The following is a 21308-nucleotide window of genomic DNA, read 5'->3' on the forward strand; positions in this document are numbered from 1 at the left end:
CTTTTATACTTTTGACAATATAGTTGATGGAACTCAGGGCCCACACATGGGTAGAATACTAGCAATTACCCACACTCTGGTCTATCAAAGAATGTGAACTGATGGGAGTTTTTGCAGTGCCAAGTAACTGAATTTTGAGTCTCACAAGTGCTGCAGATATACTCTGTCATGGACCTCCATTTCTAGTCATCACTGTGGCTTTGTATAAACTTATGTTTTAAGTGTAAACCAAACATGAACACTTCACTTAAACTAACTTTATACACAATAATTACTTTTTACATATTTTTCTTATTATTATTTACACCATTCTTAGAATTTTCATACATGTATACAAAACACTATGATAATCCAACCTTTGTATCCCCCACAACTCCCTCCAAGATACCTGAACACATCCTTCTCCAACCCTCACATCTTTTTCCTTTTTCTCATATTCCATTGTTTGGTTAATGTTGCCTATGTGTACATTAGAGTGCAGACAACCTAGTATTAGCCATACCCCTAAAATATGATAAAAGTCCCTCCCCAAGCAACCATCAACTCCCAATACATCCTCAGTGGGTCCTCCTGAGCTCTGTTCCCATCTATGCTGGAATTTTGATTGATTTGACCTTGTGCTGGTCTTGTGTAAGTAACCACTTTGTCACTGAGTTCACTTATAAGGATGTTTCCTCTCTGTCAACTTCTTTTTATTGTTATTAAAATTTCAAAAATAAAATATAATTGTACCATTCCCTCCTCCCCATTCCTTGTTCAATCCCTTTCTCCAACACCTCCCTGAAGGATGGACTGAAAGCCCCATGGAAATCTGTTGTTGAGTAAGCCAATTTCAAAATACAATTTAAAAGAAGGTACAATATTTGGGTGAATAACACTGATCTCAGAAGTCCTGGGATATTTAGCAGAAACCCTAGTGCCATGCATGTGCAATAACTTTGTACAAATTATTTGTCAGGGAAGCCCCACAGGCCTCCAAAACAACTCAGGCTGTTACCATTGCTCATAGATTCCTGCCATAACTAAATGTTAAGACCCTGCTATTGAAGAGACCACTTTTTTTTTTAGGACATAGAGATAACTGTCAAACCAGATTGAAAACTCTCCTTAATGGTCATTTTTCATAGTGGTAGATGTTTCTATATAGAGTGCAGATAGACAAAAGACGTCAATGGCCTTGCTTAGCACTTGACCCTCATGCTACAATACCAACCTACAAGACAAAATGGCCATTGTTGAAGTAGTGACATAAGTGATATAAAATAACCAACCATTTGGATTGGATTTATAGCTTGGTACAGAGGAAGAAAATAATGACTGACATTGTAAAACCAGTTAGAAGCCCATGACTTGGATGAAAATAGGCCTCTACTGTTGTTATTTTGCTAAATGATCCTGTTGTCAAATTTCTTCTACAAGCTGCTTCTTAATCTGAGGTCATGCCTTGAAAGAAAGGATCAGAAACATAAATCTTCATTCATACTAGAAGTCATTAGAATTATTGAATATGATCCTTGCATTTAAGAAGACAATGAATAAGCAAAAGCATATATGCTATTTGTGCTATTGCTGAACTGTTGCAATGAATTCAGTGAGGGAAAGGTCTTTTTGAAGCCACTTACCTCAGTTACAGTGGTGGAGAGGAAGGTGCTTCTGTCGTACACCCAGCCATCCACACAGGGCTCTGTGTCTGCCTCTGTCACATTAGAGAAGGTGCCATTCAGATGAAGGAGATGCCACTGTGGCTGGACAAAGCGACGGCACTTGTCTGGCCTCAGGTTGGAGTCCAATGGGAGGGAGATCCTCAGGAGGTCATCTTGGCTCAGGATTCCGCTGTCATTGTCAGAGACAGTGTCATTGTCAAGGATGGGGACCCAGCAGCGATGACTCGGTATGGCTGCAGTGAAGTTCTCCAAATAGTTGTGGGGAATCACTATGGCAGTACAGAACAAGAAAAAAGTCATCTGAAAAATCTGAAACCTCCCCATGCCTCTGACTGAATTCAAGAGTTCCTGAAAGGCCATTGAGGCTGGATGACTGTCTCCAATGGGGAGCAGAATTGCTTACACCAAGGTAAGTATACACCTCCAAATAAAGTTCCGTTTCATAGAAACAAATTAAATAGGGTTGATCTTGAACTCCTCTTAATGTATCTCTCCTCTTGTCACAGCAGAGTCATAGAACTGGGACCTGTAGTATTGTTGCCATTAGCAAAGGACCTGTTTTCTACAAACCAAACAAAGTTCTTCTAATACCTTCTGCAATCTGGTCTGTTAAACATTTGCTTCTTAGAAATTTATGCAACAGCCCATGTTCAGCTCTGGGAAATGACCAGCAAACTCTCTGAAATTAAACCAAGTAAATTATTTCCGTGTCATGCAGACATTGGTGGAATGCTACTTTAGTAGCATCTGCAGTGAACTATTTTTCACTTTCTGTTCCTTAGAAGTATTTTGCTTCATCTTGAATTTGTTTAACAGTTAATGAAAAGACTGGAAGTTAATGCAAACAAATTATGGTGCAATTGTCCATCTTTGTTACCTAATATGATCTAGATCGATCCATTCCCATTGTAAACATATTTTCAAAGTTGTGGGAGACTGGACAAAGACAGGACCTTAAAGTCCACCAGTGAAAAGCTCACATAGATATTTGATGATTCAGATAGTAAATGAGAGGACCTTTTGACCTCTCAGAAATGTAGTAAGTGAAAGATAATTAGATAATTAGAGTTCAGAGAGTAATGGAGGCACACAAGGAGGTATATTCTGCTATTCTATATTCATCTCTATGTGTATAACATACCTATCTTCAATATATATATGTGTGTGTGTGTGTGTGTGTGTGTGTGTGTGTGTGTGTGTGTGTTGCAAGTGTAAAAGTCAGGCCTCTTCTATCACTTGGCAACAAGCTAAGGAAATAGTAAGGAAATGTCCTACTTGCTCATTCTATAACCAAACTCCTTTACTAAAAGGCAGTAACTCTAAAGGTATAAATAGAAGTGAAATATGGCAAATGGATGTGTTTCACTTTGCAGAATTTGGAAAATTAAAATACGTGCATCATACTATAGATACATTTTCAGGGTTTTAATGGGCTACTGCTCTGAGCTCTGAAAAGGCTGATTCTGTTATCACACACCTATTAGAGATAATGGCCATTATGGGCATACCTGAACAAATAAAAACTGACAATGCTCCAGCAGATGTCTCCAGCAAATTGAAACAGTTTTTTGAGTATTATAACATAAAGCACATAACGGGTGTACCACACAATCCTACAGGACAAGCAGTAGTTAAGAGATCCAATTGTACGTTAAAAGAAATGCTCCATAAACAGGCAGGAGGAACCAAGACACTCAAACACAGATTACATAATGCTCTATTAACATTAAACTTTCTTAATGCTGATGAAAAAGGAAAAACAGCTGCAGAAAGACACTGGACAATAGAAAAAACTTCTAAACTAAATCAGCCAGTGTACTTCAAAGATGTATTGACCTCAGAATGGAAACCAGGATATGTGTTACGTTGGGGTAGGGGTTTCGCATTTGTATCTACAGGAAAAGAAAAACTATAGATACCATCTAAGTTAATCAAGATCTGAGTTGAACAAGAGAAACATATTAATGAAGAGAAATGACAAGTCATCCAACAAATTAGGTCCCATGAGATGTGCAGAGACCTCTCAAAGGTAGGGGAAGTGTTATGTTCTTGTTCTTACAGGAAAACAGAGAAAACCTATCTTCAAACAGCCAAAAGACACTGAACATGTAGTTACCTACAGAGAGAAGACAGCTCTCCAGAAACAATCACTTAATGAAGAGGAATCTGATTTATGATAAAAAATATTTAATTCTAGTAAACTATTTCTATACAGAAATCTATTTCTCTTTACTATCTAATATTCTTGTAGTCCCAATTCATATAAACCAACTCTGGCTTTGGAGATGGATTTGGCTTTCCTTCTCTAAATTCAAGCATGTTGTTAAGATTAAATTCATGGTTTCTGCCTTAAATCAAGAAGCCAATTGGTGTAAGGCAGAAGAAAACAAAATCTGTGGATTCATTCGCTAATACGCAATTTTCTCTCTGAAATCTTAATTTTCTCATATACATTTGAATGCTTATTGTTGCATTTCCCTAATGCATACCTTAAAAACTTAAAAATGTTACTGTAATATTGAAGTTTAAATTTTCCACAAGGAATACTAACAATTCCTAACAGCAATCTTTGAACTCTCTGGAAAGAAGATGAGGCCCCATGTCGTCATTTCCACTTACTTAACCTGATCCATATGGACTACAAACATCACCCTAAAACCAGTTTGAGACTGTCTTGCTTGAAACAACTAATGACTAGCTAGCTGTAATGGTGCACCTTCTTATTACTCTCTGGCCAGAGTTTCAAATAGAACTACAGTCAAGCATTTTCTGCCACACAGTGACTAGCTACATGTGTCACAGCCAGTTCTGTTGAGAAATTTGGTTGCTAAAAATTTTCTTCCCATAGGATCCCATGGAGCAATCATCCTCCCATTTCAGCAGGAAGTAACCTTAAGATAACGACACCCCCTTTCCCTACTCTTGGAATTTGGAGATAATATTCATCTTCTTTGGGTTGGTTTTAGTTACTTAGGGTTGGGTATGGAAGATGATGTTTAGACTCAGGTTTATCTTTTAGATAGGAATAGGGTATGGTTGGGAAAGATATGGTTTAGATGGGATATAGGTAGATTAGCCTGTCTTCTTGTGAATTATTGAGTAAGAGTGAGATAATAGTATTGTAGAGCTTACATTGTTATATATTCTTATTTGTGGTAAGCTATGTAAAATTAAGTTTATATTCCCTTCCCAGAAGAATTGTATATTATATTTTGTTATATTGTGTGAAATCTTTCCACTTATGATGTTTTATGCACATTATCATTATTTTTACCATATTCTATGTATGTATACTTTTACTTATGTTCAAGACATTTTGTATATTGATACAATTTATGCACATTTATTCTTGCCATATTCTATGCATGTATACTTTTCTTGTATTCAAAACATTTTGTATATTGATACAATTTGGGGATATTTATCTTGCTGCTCTTTATAGTTCTACCTCTTGTCTAGACATTTCTATTTTACCTCTATTTTAGGGATTTACATATATATAATTTACATATGTGTGTGTGTGTGTGTGTGTACATAGTTATATTGTTTAGGTATTTATCCCTGCTTTACTCAAGGAAGTTTTAATCAGTTTTTTTAGCTAAGTTCCTGAGTATTACAGATTATCTTCACCCATGTTTCCTTTAATTATGAGATTAGTCAGACATAGATGCTAATCTTCAATCACTTCATAGGCATGCAGAACATGGCATTTACATGTTTTAATATTAGTACTCCATTGACATGAGACACTATTGCTCCTGACAGCACCGTGCACTTTCCTGAAAATATGTTGGACACTGTTGTTGCTCCTTCTGGAGTTCATCCTCGCTTCGGCTAATGGCCTCTTGGGCAAAGAACTGCCCTCACCTGGACCACTGATTTGGACATGCGGTCCTATGTGCTTGCAGGAGACAAATATAGAAGACTGCTGAACCTTGCCAAGTCAGGGTAAGACAGCCTTTCTACCTCCCTGCTGTTGTTGTGGTCTGTCAAGTACTCATGGCCTTAGCCAAAACTGGGTGTACCAACGTTGCTGGGAAACCTTGGGTGACTATCCAGGTAGCCTGCTGTTTCTGTCCTCTCTGCACCTTTTGGAAGTTGCCCATCCATACTTCCTGTCTACCCTAGTATCGTTATTTTCCTTCTCAGGTCTTGATGAGGTTGGAGATTAAACTATCACAACTATTATTCTCTCTTTCTAGTTAGATATATTAGGTACTAGATTTAAGTTTTCCAGCTTAAGACAACTCTATTGTAGATTCCGTTATGCCTTCACCCTAGGACTAGATATGTAGGTCGTTTTGTTCTCGATTTTCCTTTTCTTAGAGCACCCTTGTTTTGTATAGTTTTGTATAAAGCCTAAATCTTTTCTTTAGACTAAAAGGGGAATTGTAGTGGAATATTCACTTTGTCTCCTTCTGTGGCACTGACCACACCCATTGAGGGTGGGGACAGGAGGACTTCCAGAGGAATTCTTGGAAGCAGAAACCTGCTGGTGTTCACCTGTCTATGTTGTGAGTTATTTCTCCCTGAATAAACATCTGTTCGGCCTAATTGTTTATCCTGAACTTTATTAAACCACGATATCTTGCTACTCCAAATGACTTGACAGATTTTGTTGACCCCCTCCTGGAAGGTATCACCCTCCAGGAGGGTGGGAGGGTGATAGGGGGGATGGGAAGGAGGGAGGGAGGGAGGGAGGGAGGGAAGGAGGGAGGGAATGGGAACTGGGATCGATATGTAAAGTAAGAAAAAAATAAATTTAAAAAAAAAAAGTCAGGCCTTGTCCTTGTTTTTCCCTAGAGCTAGCAGGCTTCCTACTGTAAAGGGGGAAACTCACAAACAGGTTTCAATGGCACCAAACTACCAGCCTGTTGTTACTGATTGAAAATTTTCTTTTTACTCTTCCTTTATGCTCCAATAATGATTTAAAAACACTTGCCTTTTCAATGACTACTCTCAATGATCAAGCATCTAAGTTTCATGGCAAATGACTAAATATTTATGGAAGTTATAAAAATCTAAAAGAATGGTTTAAGATATGTGGAAATGAGACTTAAAATTATACATATGCCATTAAACTTTGAAATCCAAAGTTTAACACATTAATCGATTGAGTTCTGATATATATTAATCTAGCCTTGGTAACAGTTACATGAACTGGTTATTAAGATTTTTAAAAAAACAATTAAAATTATCATAGTCACAGGCTCAAAATTTTTAAACTTCCTTTGAATGTTTTCTTTTCTAAACATGGAGTTTAAAAAGATAGGATTGAGGGATGGAGGCAAAGAATAATGAAAGAGATTACTTGAGAAGAGTGCATTTTGGAGTCAGGTAGAACCCTGATGCAAGGGAAACTCACACAAATCTACAAGGATGACCCCAGCTAACACTCCTAGCCATCATGGGTAGGTAGCCTCAACTGGCCATCTCCTGTTATCAGACTGGTAACTACCCAATTGTCACTGGAGAGACTTTGTCCAGTAACTTATGGAAAAGATGTAAAGCCAAGCACTAGGCTGAACCTAGCCAATCCTATTGAGAGAGAGGAAGGACTGTATGAGACAGGGGGGGTCAGGGTCATTACAAGGGAACCCACAAAAGCAACCGGCCTGCTCATAGGAGCTCACAGAATATGGACCAATGGCTAGACCCCCTGCATATGTGTGACAGCTTGGTTTACTTGTGGGACCCCTGGCAGTGAGATCAGGGCCAGTTCCTAATGCTTTGGTGAGTTTTAGGAACCTGTCCCTAATGCTGGGTTGCCTTACCTAGCCTTAATACAAGGAGAGGAACTTACTCCTATTTCAACTTGATGTGCTATGCTTTGTTGGCACCCATGGGAGACCTTCCCCTTTCTGAACAGAGGTGGGAGAGGCATGGATTGGGGCAGAGAGGCAGAGGGGAAGTTGGTGGAGGGAATGGGAGGACTGAGGAGGACAAGCTGTGATCAAGATGTAAAATAAATGAAAATTTTAATTTAAAAAAAAGTACTTCTCCCTGTGCTGCAGCTTATATCTCTGTCCAGCTTATATCTACCCAGTCCCCCTCTGGTGGTGACGTGAGGACAGCAGGTCAGAGGAAAGAACGTCCATGCTTCTGTCACAGACCCATCCTCCAAGCCCTCAAGCTCTCCCTTCCCTTTGCTCTCTTTCCTGCCCAGAAGGCTCTGTCTTCTTACAGATGAATGTTCATGTTTATGCTGACAACTTCTCAGTCTTTGTTTTTGCTATGACTCCAGGAATGAACCTGCTTGAGCTTTGTGCAGACATTTGTTAACTGCTGTCCCTGCAGTGAGGATTCCAATACGGATGAAAACAGGCAGTGAGACAGACAACTCTTCTTACACATCCATGGAGCTTCAGGGAGTCATGACTTGGCTTCATCTGCCACAGTGCCACAGTTCAAACCTGCTTCACGCCCCTCATCTGATAAGCACTCCAGTCAGTGAACAGCTTAAGCTCTCCTGCCTACCACCTGCCAGTGGGAGTCTGTCCTTCCCCGCCCCCTGGCCTTGGGGCTCCTTTCCACCCTCCCAACTACCAGGACTGAGCAAAAGGACTGAAGGTTTCAAATATATGTCCAAAATCCCCCTAAGCTCCTTAATGTTACCTTCCATCCATAGTCTCTATCTATCCCAGCAGATCTCTGCCTCGCTGGCAAATTCTATCTGGAAATCAACCTTGGCTCTACTATGCTCCATAACCAGCTCGCCTCTCTAGCTTCAGTGATCCTGCAAATCCACAAGGCCCTCAGCTTACTGACTTCTGAGAAAAGAGGCATTTGTCTCCTCTTCAATAGAAAATTCTGTTACTGTGTAAATGAGAGCACTAAGAACCTATGTGAGCTGGTACACAGAACTGCGCCTCTGGGAGCAGACACCAATGCAGAACTTTCACACAGTCTCCTTTGGACTCTTGCCTCATGCCTCTCCTCAGCCCTCTGACCTCTATCCTAGTCATAGGAACAATTGCCATCTGTCTCTTCAGATTCTTTCAGGAAAGAATTAGTGAACTGGCCCATTGCTCAGTGAACCAAATACTTCTTACAAAATTCTCCTATCCATTGCCTGCTGGTTTCATTCCAGACTCCCTTTACTAATGTCCCCACTCAGGTGGAAGTAGTCAGAGGACAACCATCGCTTATCATCAACAAAAGACTGGGGTTTGCTAGGAAACAGAAACCTAAAGTATTTCTCAGAAGCCCTTAATGGCTATATGAACATTGCTGGCCACAACTCTCCACCCCTGACCTGTCTGACAGAATCCCCTGGCTAACCACCTGATTCCCCCTGGCTAACCACTTGAGCAGCCTCCTCTTGCCATCAACCCATGGGAAACCAACAAGCTTTTGCAGCTGCTGCTATCCTCCACTGTTCAAGGCAGCTGAACAGAATTTTTTTATTAAACTGTTCTTTCTCTCTGAGGAGAATGGCTGTGTTTGTTAATTTATCTGTGCATGCTTATAATTCGCTCTCTGGAATATTTAATGTAAATGATAATTTCATAGTCATAATTAAATCATTGTGTGATGATAGGGAATATCATTGCTACTGAATTTTTTAAGGTATAGTAGAGTTTGTGGGATACATGATGATTTCTTCCAGAGTTTTAAAATTTTCACTGTATCTTGATGTGGTGAGGGTTATACAACTATATGTATTCATTTACATTTGTGCACCTTAATTTCTTTGAAATTGAAACTGAAACAAACAAATAGATATACTCAGGGACCAAGTTTGTACTATGACAGAGGTTCTTGGCATCAGTCTCTACTGCTAAATCCAGTAGGTGGTGATGAGCACACTCCTCACTGTATAATTATGTGTTCCTATATTCTAAACTCTTTGACTACCTCCCGCTCCAGAAATTCCTTGCCTTTTATCTCCAAATATATCACTGAGAAATTTTATCTTCAAACCACCTTAATTTAATAGGCTCTACGTGAAGCTTACCTGACTAGGGACAGGAGACACATCCGCCTGCGCAGGTTGGGTGTACGGAACAGGTCCCACAGCAAAGATTTTGTCTGTGAGGCCTCCAGCTCCTCCTTCATGGTGGTTATCACAACCTTCAACAACAACATTAATGAACTGTTAAACGTCACAAAATGATGGGCATTGTGGGTATACTGGACACCTGCAAGGAACTAGATCTATAGTTACTGTTTCTGTCTAGTGAAAAATATAAATATCAAAAAGCAGTGTCCCCTCCAGAAGAGAGGATAGGCAAGAGCCTTCAACCTCTACCCACAAAGAGAGGGAGAAACCCCACCTGTACCCACTGGAAGGAGAGATGGGAAGAAGACAGTATAAGAACACATCCAACAACAGAAATACTTATATAACACAGAGACTAGGAATTGTATGCCAGCAAGACCTAAGCATCCCAACGCAGATGGAGCAGAAGAGAATGACCTTAAAAACAGCTTCATGAAAATGATAGAGGCCCTCAAAGAGGATATGAGAAAATCCTTTATAGAAATAGAAGAAAACTCAAACAAAAAAATGCAAGAAAACAACATATCTCTTAAAGAAAACAAGAAAAGCCAAGAAAAAAAACAATCAAACAGATGAAGGAAACAATTCAAACAGTTAAAGACATGAAAATTGAAATAGAGACAATAAAGAAAACACAAACTGAGGGAATGCTGGAAATAGAAAACCTGGGTAAACGATCAGGAACTACAGATGCAAGCATAACCAACAGAATATAAGAGATGGAAGAGAGAATCTCAGTCACTGAAGATAAACTAGAGGAAATAGATTCATTGATCAAAGAAAATCTTAAATACAACAAATCCTTAACACAAAATATCCAGGAAATGTGAGACACCGTGAAAAGACCAAACTTAAAAATAAGAGGCATAAAAGAAGGTGAAAAAGCCCAGCTCAAAGGTGCAGAAAACATATTCAACAAAATCATAGAAGAAAACTTTCCCAACCTAAAGAAAGACATGCTTATGAAAGTATAAGAAGCTTACAGAACACCAAATAGACTGAACCAAAAAAAAGTTCCCTCAACACATAATAATTAAAACATGTACATGTAACATACAGAATAAAGAAAGAATATTAAGAGCAGCAAAGGAAAAAGGCCAAGTAACATATAAAGCCAGACCTAACAGAATTACACCTGACTTCTCCATGGAAACTCTGAAAACCAGAAGGTCTTGGATAGACTACTATACCCAGCAAAAACTCTCAATCATTATAGATGGAAAAAACAAGATACTCCATGACAGAGCCAGATTTTCACAATACATATACACAAATCCAGCCCTACATAAAGTGCTGGAAAGAAAACTCCAACCCAAGAAATTTAACTACACTCGCAAAAAACATAGGTAATAAATAATCCCACTTTACCAAAAGCCAGAAACACTGGAAAATTTTACACAAAATACCACCACCAAAAACAAATCCAAAACAAACAAGAATCAACAATCAATGGTCCTTACTCTCCCTCAATATCAATGGTCTTAACTCACCTATAAAAAGACACAGGCTAGCAGGATGGATATGAAAACAGAATCCATCCTTCTGCTGCATACAAGAAACACATCTCAACTTCAAAGACAGATGTTACCTCAGAGTTAAGGATCGGGAAAAGATTTTCAAATCAAATGGCCCTAAGAATATGAAGACATCTGTGCCCCACTATAACATGCCAGGGAAGATATGTCTGCTTGTGAAATGTTGGCATCACTGCCATGGACTGAACAAGTCACTTTTTGATTGGAGTTGAGGCCTGTACCAAACTCCTATCTAGTACCTCAAACCTGGGTGAAAACACATAGCTGGGCAAATTATAGACCTTAGTTGGAAAATATGGTGGTCTAAATGAGAATGGCCCCCTTAGGCTCATGTATTTAAATGTTTTGTTCCCACTTGGTGGAACTGTTTAAGAAAGATTAGGAGGGGTGGTCTTGTTGGGTGAGATGTGTCACTGAGGGTGGGCCTTGAGGTTTCAAAAGCTACGCCACTCCCTGTTAGTTAGCTTGCTCTCCCTCCTCTCTCTCCCTCTCTCTCTCTCTCTCAACCCTACTCTAGTACCATGCTTTTCTGCTTGCTGCCATGCTCTCCACCATAGACTCTGACCCTCTAAAACTGTGAGTCCCAAAATTAAACACTTTCTTTTTTTATTTTTTTTTCTTATTTTACATATCAATCCCAGTCCCCTCTCCCTCCCATCCTCCCATTCCCCCCGGCCCCCCATCCCATTCCCCATCCATGTGAGGCCTTCCAGGAGGGATCATCAAAATCTGTCAATTCATTTGGGGTTGGGCCTAGGCCCTCCCTCCTGCCTCTAGGTTAAGGGTGTTTCCCACCATGGGGAATGTGCTCCCAAAGTCCTTTTGTGCACCAGGGATACATCCTGGTTCCACTGTCAGAAGTCCCTTAGACTTCCCAGGCCTTCTAACTGAGACCCATGTTCAGGGGGTCTGGATGGTCCTATGCTGGTTTCCCAGCTATCAGTCTGGGGTCCATTAGCTCCCCCTGTTCAGGTCAGCTATCTCTGCCGGTTTCTGTAGCCTGGTCTTGACCCCTTTGCTCATTACTCCTCCCTCTCTGCAACTGGATTCCAGGAGTTCAGCTCAGTGTTTAGTTGTGGGTGTCTGCTTCTGTTTCTATCAGCTACTACATGAAGGCTCTAGGGTGGCATATTAAGGTAGTTATCAATCTCATCATCAGAGATGGACATTTAAGGCAGCCTCTCCACTGTTGCTCAGATTGTTAGTTGGGGTCATCCTTGTAAGTCTTCAGACATTTCTCTAGAGTCAGTTTTCTCTTCAAACCTATAATAGTTCCCTCTATTATGGTATCTCTTTTCTTGCTCTTGTCTGTTCGTCCCCCAACCCAATCTTCCTGGTCCCTTATGTTTTCTTCTCCCCTCCCATGCAACAAAGACATCTGTTCAACTATGTTCATAGCAGCATTATTTGTAAGAGCTAGGACCTGGAAGCAACCTAGATGCCCCTCAACTAAAGAATGGATAAAGAAGGTGTGGCACATTTACACAATGGTGTACTACTCAGCAGAAAATAACAATGGAATCTTGAAATTCTAAGGCAAATGAATAGAACTTGAAGAAACCGTCCTGAGTGAGGTAACCCAGTCACAAAAAGAGGAACATGGTATGTTCTCGCTCATATGTGGATTTTAGACATAGAGTAAAGGATCATCAGCCTATAATTCACACTGCCAGAGAAGCTAGGATACAAGAAGGAACCTAAGATATTCATGCAAGGTCCCTCACAGAAGTAGAAAGGGACAAGATCTCCTGAGCATATTGGGAGTGGGGGTGGGGGGAGGCAGTGAGTGGAGAGGGAGTTAGGAGAAAGAAGAGAAGGAAATGCCTTTTTTTTATAAGTTGCATGATCATAGTGATTTGTCATGCTAATAGGAGAATTACCAAGACAGGAAGCTACTGTTGCTGTTTTGGGAGTTGTTTTCTTTGGATATGATGTGCCAGTAAATTATCATCTAAATATCTTTATTTGTGTCCATATAACAATGCTGCTGTTGGCTATGGTAAGAGAAACTTCTTTTTATAGTGCATGCAGTTACTGCAAACTTGAAACTGGTCAAAGTGCTGAAAATAAGTGATTTTTGAGCACTCATCCTTGACTGGACATCTCTATCACCCCTTCCAAGGCTCAAGGGAAAACATGAGGGATGTAAGAGCCAGAGGGAGGGGTGGAGTACATAGAATTCTCTTCTCAAGGCATTTTATGGCCATTAACATTTAAATTCTTAGCTGTTGTTGTTACCTGCACAAGACCTGCCCAGATAGTCTAGTCAACCTTCCATCATAGAAAGTAGAGAAACTTGTAACGCCATTTCCCTTCTTCAGGATTTATTGATCATTGCTAGATGAAAGGAGCCATAAAGAGCTACTGGTCTTCAAGACTGATAGTCAATTAATGATTTCTGGGAGAAGAAAGACATTTTCTTCAATGGAATAACCACTATAAGTTGCCCACTGACCTGTAAATAACATCTCATCCATGTTTCCATAGCTAACCCTAATTCAACTCTTTGGTTTATACACAATAGAAGGCATGAAAGTACAAAAGGATTATTTAAGGAGAGGAAGGAGACAAGTAGGGATGAGAGATGAATAAGATCAATGACTGATAAATGTGATAAAAGTATGTTATATATATATATATGAAAATGCTATAACACTCATCATTATATATAACTAGTACATGCTTTAAATGTTTTAAAAATGAATGAAATCCTGTGAATAAGTTTTTACAAATTAAATCCAATAAGCAAAAGTCCATTTTGAAAAAAATATATGTATGCAATATAATAAAAAATGGCATATTGCATCTTGACACCTAGACACGTGTGTGTGTGTGTGTGTGTGTGTGTGTGTGTGTGTGTGTGTGTGTCAGGCTTGTGTTTCCCCTGTGTCATAACAAACTCCCATGATACTCACCTCCATGGTTAGGGTGTCTCCAGAACTCTTCATTCCATTTATGTGTGCAACTTTTCTAAGCTCCTTTAAGCTCTTTTGAGGTTTGTTGGTCATAATCAGCCACCGAGCTGATTCTGACAGCCACCTGCTCAAGAAGATATTGAAAGTAAAATCAATTTTCATGTGGTCATTGTTTGCACGTTTTCCTTGGATAGTTTTATTATTAGTCTAATGGTTACAATGCATTCTGTTATAGCAGTAAATATAATCCTATGGTGTTTGGCACCTTCACTGGGAAACAATTCACCCATAGAGTACATTTGTACTTCTGGAATACAGAATCACAGTCACGTTGGCCTCCCTGCCTAGACTTGCATGCAAATATACATGGAGTTCACTGAATTGAGACATAAGGGACACCTATATAGTGCTTTTCTGGGTTCCTTTTTGAATGTAGGAAGCACTTATTCATAAAATTTTTTTCCAAAATTAAGGATCTCTGGGAAAATTTATGTAATAATTATAACATCAAAATTACATCCATTCCTATCCCAGGCACCTGATGGCATCTAACCACTCATTAAAGATGAATCTGACTCAGTTTCTCATACATATAATGGGAACATCAGTGCCATGATGTTGATTGATGTATTGTGAAGATTTAAATTATATGAATGAATCTGACAGAAAGTTTACTTCTTTGTCTGTATGAATTCATCTCACTGTATCAAGCCTGTAATCACCTCTTAAGAGTAATTTTTAACCAAGTATTCCTTCTCTGCTAATCCAATACTATAGCAATTTTAGAGTGTTTTTAAAAGAGGAAAGGGTATGATTTTGCTCTAGGAGCTAAGACCACATAGCCTCTTAGAAGCAGTAGAGGACCCCAGCTTCCCACTCAGGCCCATTCAGGCAGTGCAGACACTCACTTCACCAATCTGCAGAGGACAATTATGTCTCAACCATAAAGACTTCGTCCTCTAGCTAAGTGTCTCTAAGTTAAAAGAAAAAGGCAACGTAAGCAAAAAAAGAAAACACTCAACCAACAAATTTCTCCAGCTGTTTCAGTCCCCCACAGAAACAACAGGATAAACCAAGAAACATCATGCTTCCAAAAACGACTAACCCCATAATAATGGCCCACAAGAAAAATTACAAGAAAAAAATCCCAAATAATTCAACATGATTATAACTATATTTAGCCTTCAAATAATATGTGAATATGCTCCAAGAGATCAAAAACAAAGAGAAAAATAAATAAGGAAGTCGATGCAAGATACAAAAACAGAACTCTATGAAAAGGTAGAATTACTAAAGAAAAACCAAATTAAAACGATGCTGAAAATGAAAAAATTGGTAATTCAGATAGAAACCTCAGTGGAGCCCAGGCTGGCATCAAACTCATGATCCTCCTGCCTCTGCTTCCTTCAGCAAATCCTACTATCATGTGCCGCCAAAACAGGCTGCTTAGCTTACATTTTCAGTTGCACTAACAATGGGTGCCTCTGACTGTTCTGCCTGCCTTTTTCTCCTGCTGGGTTGGCTCATCCAGCCTTGATGTGGGGACTTTATGCCTGGTCTTACTGAATCCTGTTAGGACATGATCAGTGGATGTGACAGGGACGCCTCCTCTTTTCTAAAGGGAAATGGATGAGCAGTGGTGGAGGGCAGACTGGGAGGAGATGGGGAGGGGAGGCTGGGGTCAGGGTGAGGGAAGAATTCATTTAAGTAAATAACAATTTTGGGAGGGGGAAAGGCGCCTCAGTGGAAAGCTTCATCAACAGAATGGATGGGGGAGGAAATGAAGCATCGGGGATGGAAGACAAGGTAGAACAGGCCATTCAGTGGAGGCCAGTTACAGATTTCTAAATGTATATGAAAGGACTGTTGCTTGCAGAGTTCCAAGTCTTTGACCAACTTCAGAGAAAGCTGAGAGCCCATGGAAAGGCCTGTTTTTAACTCCAGGTTAAGACTACAGGTGTGTCCCAGCACTCAGGAGGCAGAACTAGACATTTTTGTGAGCTTGAGGCCAGCCTGGTTTACAAAGCTAGTTCCAGGACAGCCAAGGCTTCACAAAGAAACTCTGTCTCAATGAGAGAGAGAGAGAGAGAGAGAGAGAGAGAGAGAGAGAGAGAGGAAAGAAGGAAGAAAGGAAGGAAGGAAGGAAGAACTACAGATGTGACAGATGTGTAGAAAGTTCCACATCGCAGCAGTAGTCAAGGAACTAGGGTGAGCCAGATATGACTCTGGGTAAGAACTACAAAGAAGACAGCCTTAACTCACAGCAAAAGATATCAGCCCAGTTGGGAGGGCCTCACTGGGCCCTCAAAGGAACACTAGAGCTAGTTCTTCCAGTCCTGAAAAACAGAGGAAAGGAGTATCTCAACCCTAGGGGTACTTAGTCTTCCACTGAACATGCAAACACCCCCGCTGCCTTTAAAAGGAGACATAACTTTAAAAATAAAAAGTCCCATAACAAAAACAGAAATAACAAGGAAAAGCAACACAGCATTTCTCTTCCGTAAATCACTACTCCCATAATAATGGCTCCTAACTGTTGAAGAATATTTGTTTAACTATGCAAAGATGTGCTGCATTTGTTTAACTTTGTAAAGATGTGTTGCATTTGTATAATTATATAAAAAATATGTTGCTGTTTTACTTGGCCTGCCTGATTGAGCTAATAAAAAGCTGCATGGTCAAAAGTGAGGGGGGAAGTATAGGCAGAACTTTTGAGCAGGGAGAGTAAGTAGGACAAGGAATTTGGGCTCAGGGGAAGAAAGAAAAAAGGAGACTACAGTGAGATGTCAGGGGCCAGACAGACAGACATGGAGGAAGCAGGAAAGTAGGATATACAGAATGAAGGAAAGGTAAAAAGCCCTGAGGCAAAATATAGATAAATAGAAACAGATTAAACTAAGTTAAAAGAGTTCATGGGACAAGCCCAGGCTAAGGCAGAGCATTCACAATTGATAATAAGTCTCCATGTCTTTATTTGTGAGCTGGTTGATGGCCCAAAGAAAATGCCAACTACAAATGGTGCCCAACATGAGGCCTGAATTTCCACATAGGGCCTGAGAAATCTGAAAAGAGAAAGAGAGAAAACAAACAGGAAAACCAGATATGGAATCCTTAAAAGACACTATTGTGCTGCAGAACACTTGAGCAGCCAGCATGCTAAGTAGAAACAGCAAGCTAATAAAAATGCCTGCCAGAGGGTGGGCACTAACTTCCTAGAGCTGGGGTGGTTGAATGCAACTATTGGTTAAATGCAGTTCCCAGTTAAATGCAACTCTCAGCCAGGGCCCCAGAATTAAGGCTCATCTCTCATGAACCCAAGGAGAGAGGTGGGCCCGCCACCAGAAGGCCTAGGACCTAGTGGAGGGCCTAGCTGATGCTTACCTGTTTAAGGCTTGGCTTATGTGGTCAGAGAATGCTACATGTAGGCAGTAAAACAGGTCCAGACCAAAAAACAAAAGCAAAAAAAAAAAAAAAAAAAAAAAAAAAAAAAACTTTAAACAGGTTTCAGTGTGTGGGGTAGAGTAATATAAAAAGAATAAGCTACATAAAGATGAGAAGTTCATGGGGAATCTGGATCCTGTATGATGCTTTGTTGACTTTGAATTTTTGAATGCTGATGAATGAATGACAGCTGCTGAGAGACATGAAACTGTTAAAGGAATTTCTGAATTAAACCAGCCTAGATACTGTAGGTATGTCTTAACTTTAAAATGGAATTCAGAAAATATATTTCATTGAGGGAGAAATTATGCTTTTGTTTCCATAGGAAATGAAAGGCTGTGGATTCCTTCCAAATTAATAGAGATCAGATTTGATCTGGGGAGACCTCCTGAAAATCTTGGCGATAGACATAAAGGAATAAATCTACAAAAACTACAAGACAGGTGACATATATGCTGGTCCCCTGCCATGGGAACAGCTCTGAGACTAGATGAGACATGATTGATCTTGTTGGCTACAGAGTCCTCATGACCTATTATTACAGCCATCCTTTCATATGACAATAGATAGAGGTTTGGTTATATAGTCCTAACAAACTTATAAAGTTGACAGATGCCTTTGACTTGCTCAAACATAAAGCAAAAAAATATCATCTTTGGCTGATTTGTGTATAACGCACAGTTCATATACCTGTTAATGCAGATATGTATGTTACCTTTGAAAGTTTTGTGCTTTTAGAGTAAGAGGATTAGATATCAATGAAAATGGCTAGACCAGATTATCCTGTCTTTCTTGCTATTTCTTCAGAGTTCTGCATTCAGAACAACTTCAAGGCTGCTAGCTGAGATGGTCTAGCCTCACAGATTTTTCTAGACAGGACCCTGACAAGCCTTGTGCATTCCCATTACACAAAGACTGTACAACAAATGTTATAGCTAGTTTTGTTATTACTTGAACATTGTTTCAATTATTTCAAGATCCCTAGGAATGTGATTAGCTCCCAGACAATAGTAAGCATTCTAGAGAAGTCAACACCCAAAAGATGGGGTGGGTAGTTTTTGGTCATTCACAGGGTTATGGATGTTTGTCAGCATTTAGTGGAGATATAGACTATATAAGATAAAAAGACAACTATTCATCTCAAATATTTTACACTGGTATGGATTTTTGTATATTGATACAAATTTCAGATTTTTTGTTATACTGTGTATTTGTTTCTACTCTTGTTTAAGGTATTATACCTATGTATCTCATTTGAAAATGCGATATAAATTTCTAATCTTTGAAAGCTGTTATTACAAACTGTTTAAAAATGCAGGTTAGTGACTAATCATCTATAACAACTAAAATTATAGTCATGTTAGGTATGTTTTCTGGGTTAAACATATTTTTAGATAGGTTATCTTCAAATGCTTCAGAGACCTATAGAATATAGGTGTTTAATAACCTAAGGATTTTTATGACAATGAGACATGCCTGCTCCTGGCAGTATCAATCTACTTCATAAAAGGATGATGAGCATTAAAAACCTCCATGTGCGAGTTTGCTTTCATTGTGTCAAGGCTAGCCATTTGAGCAAGAAACTGCCCGTGTCTCAACTGCTGACAATATACTATACAAAGTAGACAAGCAGAAGACAAAAGAAAAAGAATGGCAAACTTTGCTAAGATGTGGGACAGTCCTTCAAATTTCCTGCTTCACAGGAAAGTCTACCAGATATCCTAGTCTTGTAAGCCAAATATGGATGGCCCAACATTGCAAAGGAAGCTTGGCTGACTGTCCAGGCAGCCAGCTGTCTCTGTCATTTCTATAGTTTTGGAAGTTGATTGCTCTGTACTTCCTGTTTACTCAGGTAATATTATGTCTTTCTCAGACTCTGATGAAGTTGAAGACTGGATAGTTATAGTTTTCCTTGTTACCAAATTCAGAAAAGAAATTTACATAAGAAATATAAAGTTTATAAGGTTGAGAAACATAAAAGCTTATTGTGAGTTCTAAAAAAATAATTTTGAATTGGTAATACAAGTTAAGATAGAAAGCAAATGAGGTACACAACTTTGGACTCACCAAGGTAGGATAGATAATGGAGTATTTTCTCTAAATTTGCCAAATGCAAAGGGACTAGATAGTATAAATGTAATTCTTAATAATTGTTCTTATTATATATAGCCTTACTACATTAAAGCTAAAACCTCTCTTTTTATTTAGACAAAAATTATGTAGAATATTTGTTTAACTATGTAAAGATATGTTGCATTTGTTTAAATTTTGGGAAAATGTATTTCAATTGTTTATGTGGAAGAATATTTGTTTAACTATGCAAAGATGTATTGCATTTGTTTAATTATGTAAAGATGTGTTGCTGCTTCACCTTGCCTACCAGATTGTATAGTAAAAAGCTGAATAGCCAATAATGAGGGAGGAGGTATGGTCAGAACTTCTGAACAGGGAGAGTAAGTAGAGTAAGTAGGAGAAGGAATTTAGGCTCAGAGGAAGAAAGAAAAAGGAGAAAAGGAGATGCCAGGAGACAGACAGACAGACAGAAAGATGGACATCAAAGAAACACGTTATGGAGTTTATTCCCAAAATGGCAAGACTAGACATTTGGACAAGAAACTGCTTTTGTCTGGAATGTTTGACTTTATGCTGTATAAACTGGGCATGCAGGACCCACAAAAAAGTAACTACTAAAACAAGATGGACAGTTCTACAGGGTTTCTGCTTCATGGAAGAGTCTGTCAGACATTATACAGGACACACACCAAAAAAGTTACTGACAAACTGCCAATACAGGTGGGATAGTTTAAAGTTTCCTGCTTTTCTGAGGAGTCTGCCAGACACATGGCCTATGGGCTAAAGATAGAACATTATAGAAGAACTCTGGGTAACTGACCAGGTAGCGAGATGTCTCTGTCATTTCTAGAGTTTATATACTATCCTTCTGTAGTCTTTGATGGAGTTAAAGACAGATAGTTATGGTTATAGTTTTCCTTAGTTAGAATTAAAGAAAAGTTACTATAGACTTTAGACTCACAAAGATGAGATAGATGATAAAATAATTTCTTTAAATCTTGTTAAATTTTTTTATCATGATTCAAATGGCAAATTTTTATATATATTTATTATTATTTCTTATGTTACATATTGATCCCAGGTCCCTCCTCTCCTTCCTTCCAATGCCCCCTGGACCCCCTTTCCCATCTTATCCCCCCCCCACTCTATAGGGAGGGTGATGCCTTCCATGAGGGATCATCAAAATCTGTCAAGTCATTTGGAGAAGGGTCTAGGCCCTCCATCCTATCTCTAGGCTAAGGGAGTATCCCTCCATGGGGAATGTGCTCCCAATGTCCTTTCATGCACCAGGGATACATCCTGGTTCTACTGTCAGAGGTCCCTTAGACTGCCCAGGCCTTGTAACTCAGACCTGGGTCTATGATCAGTTATGGAACAAACCTTGGTTGAACTCTGGCTGTTTCTCTTGGCTGTGCATTTAGAGCCTTCAGTTATATCACAAAGATTTGATGATTTAGTAACTAGCCCTATTTAGCAAGATCAGCCTAGCATATAACCACTAGCCCCATTACTATACTAACCATTCTTGTTCTCATAACCCCTGATCTTTCCATCCTGCCAACATCCATTCTTTGTGATTTTCTATATTCTGCTTGCAATAATACCTGGTCCTCAGCCATTCTTTTATCTCCCCTACCCCCTTTCCTACATGCTTGCTCTGCTGGCTATATAAGCTCGG

General features: G+C 39.3%; 2 protein-coding genes across 2 annotated transcripts in view; both read right to left on the bottom strand.

The window, feature by feature from the left end:
- The window catches only part of LOC127228796 (solute carrier family 22 member 19), a 35589-nt gene extending 33439 nt beyond the window's left edge, over positions 1 to 2150 (bottom strand). The window contains exon 1 of the mRNA XM_051193865.1: positions 1623 to 2150. Coding sequence (XP_051049822.1) covers positions 1623 to 2024 — 402 coding nt within the window. The 5' untranslated portion in view covers positions 2025 to 2150. The remainder of the gene's footprint in view (positions 1 to 1622) is intronic.
- A 7467-nt stretch (positions 2151 to 9617) lies between these two features.
- The window catches only part of LOC127228798 (solute carrier family 22 member 19-like), a 31453-nt gene continuing 19762 nt past the window's right edge, over positions 9618 to 21308 (bottom strand). The window contains exons 5-6 of the mRNA XM_051193867.1: positions 14117 to 14240; positions 9618 to 9737 (exon numbers count right to left, since the gene is read on the bottom strand). Coding sequence (XP_051049824.1) covers positions 9618 to 9737; positions 14117 to 14240 — 244 coding nt within the window. The remainder of the gene's footprint in view (positions 9738 to 14116; positions 14241 to 21308) is intronic.

The sequence above is a fragment of the Phodopus roborovskii genome, unplaced genomic scaffold, assembly GCF_943737965.1.
Source record: "Phodopus roborovskii unplaced genomic scaffold, PHOROB, whole genome shotgun sequence".
NCBI lineage: Eukaryota > Metazoa > Chordata > Mammalia > Rodentia > Cricetidae > Phodopus > Phodopus roborovskii.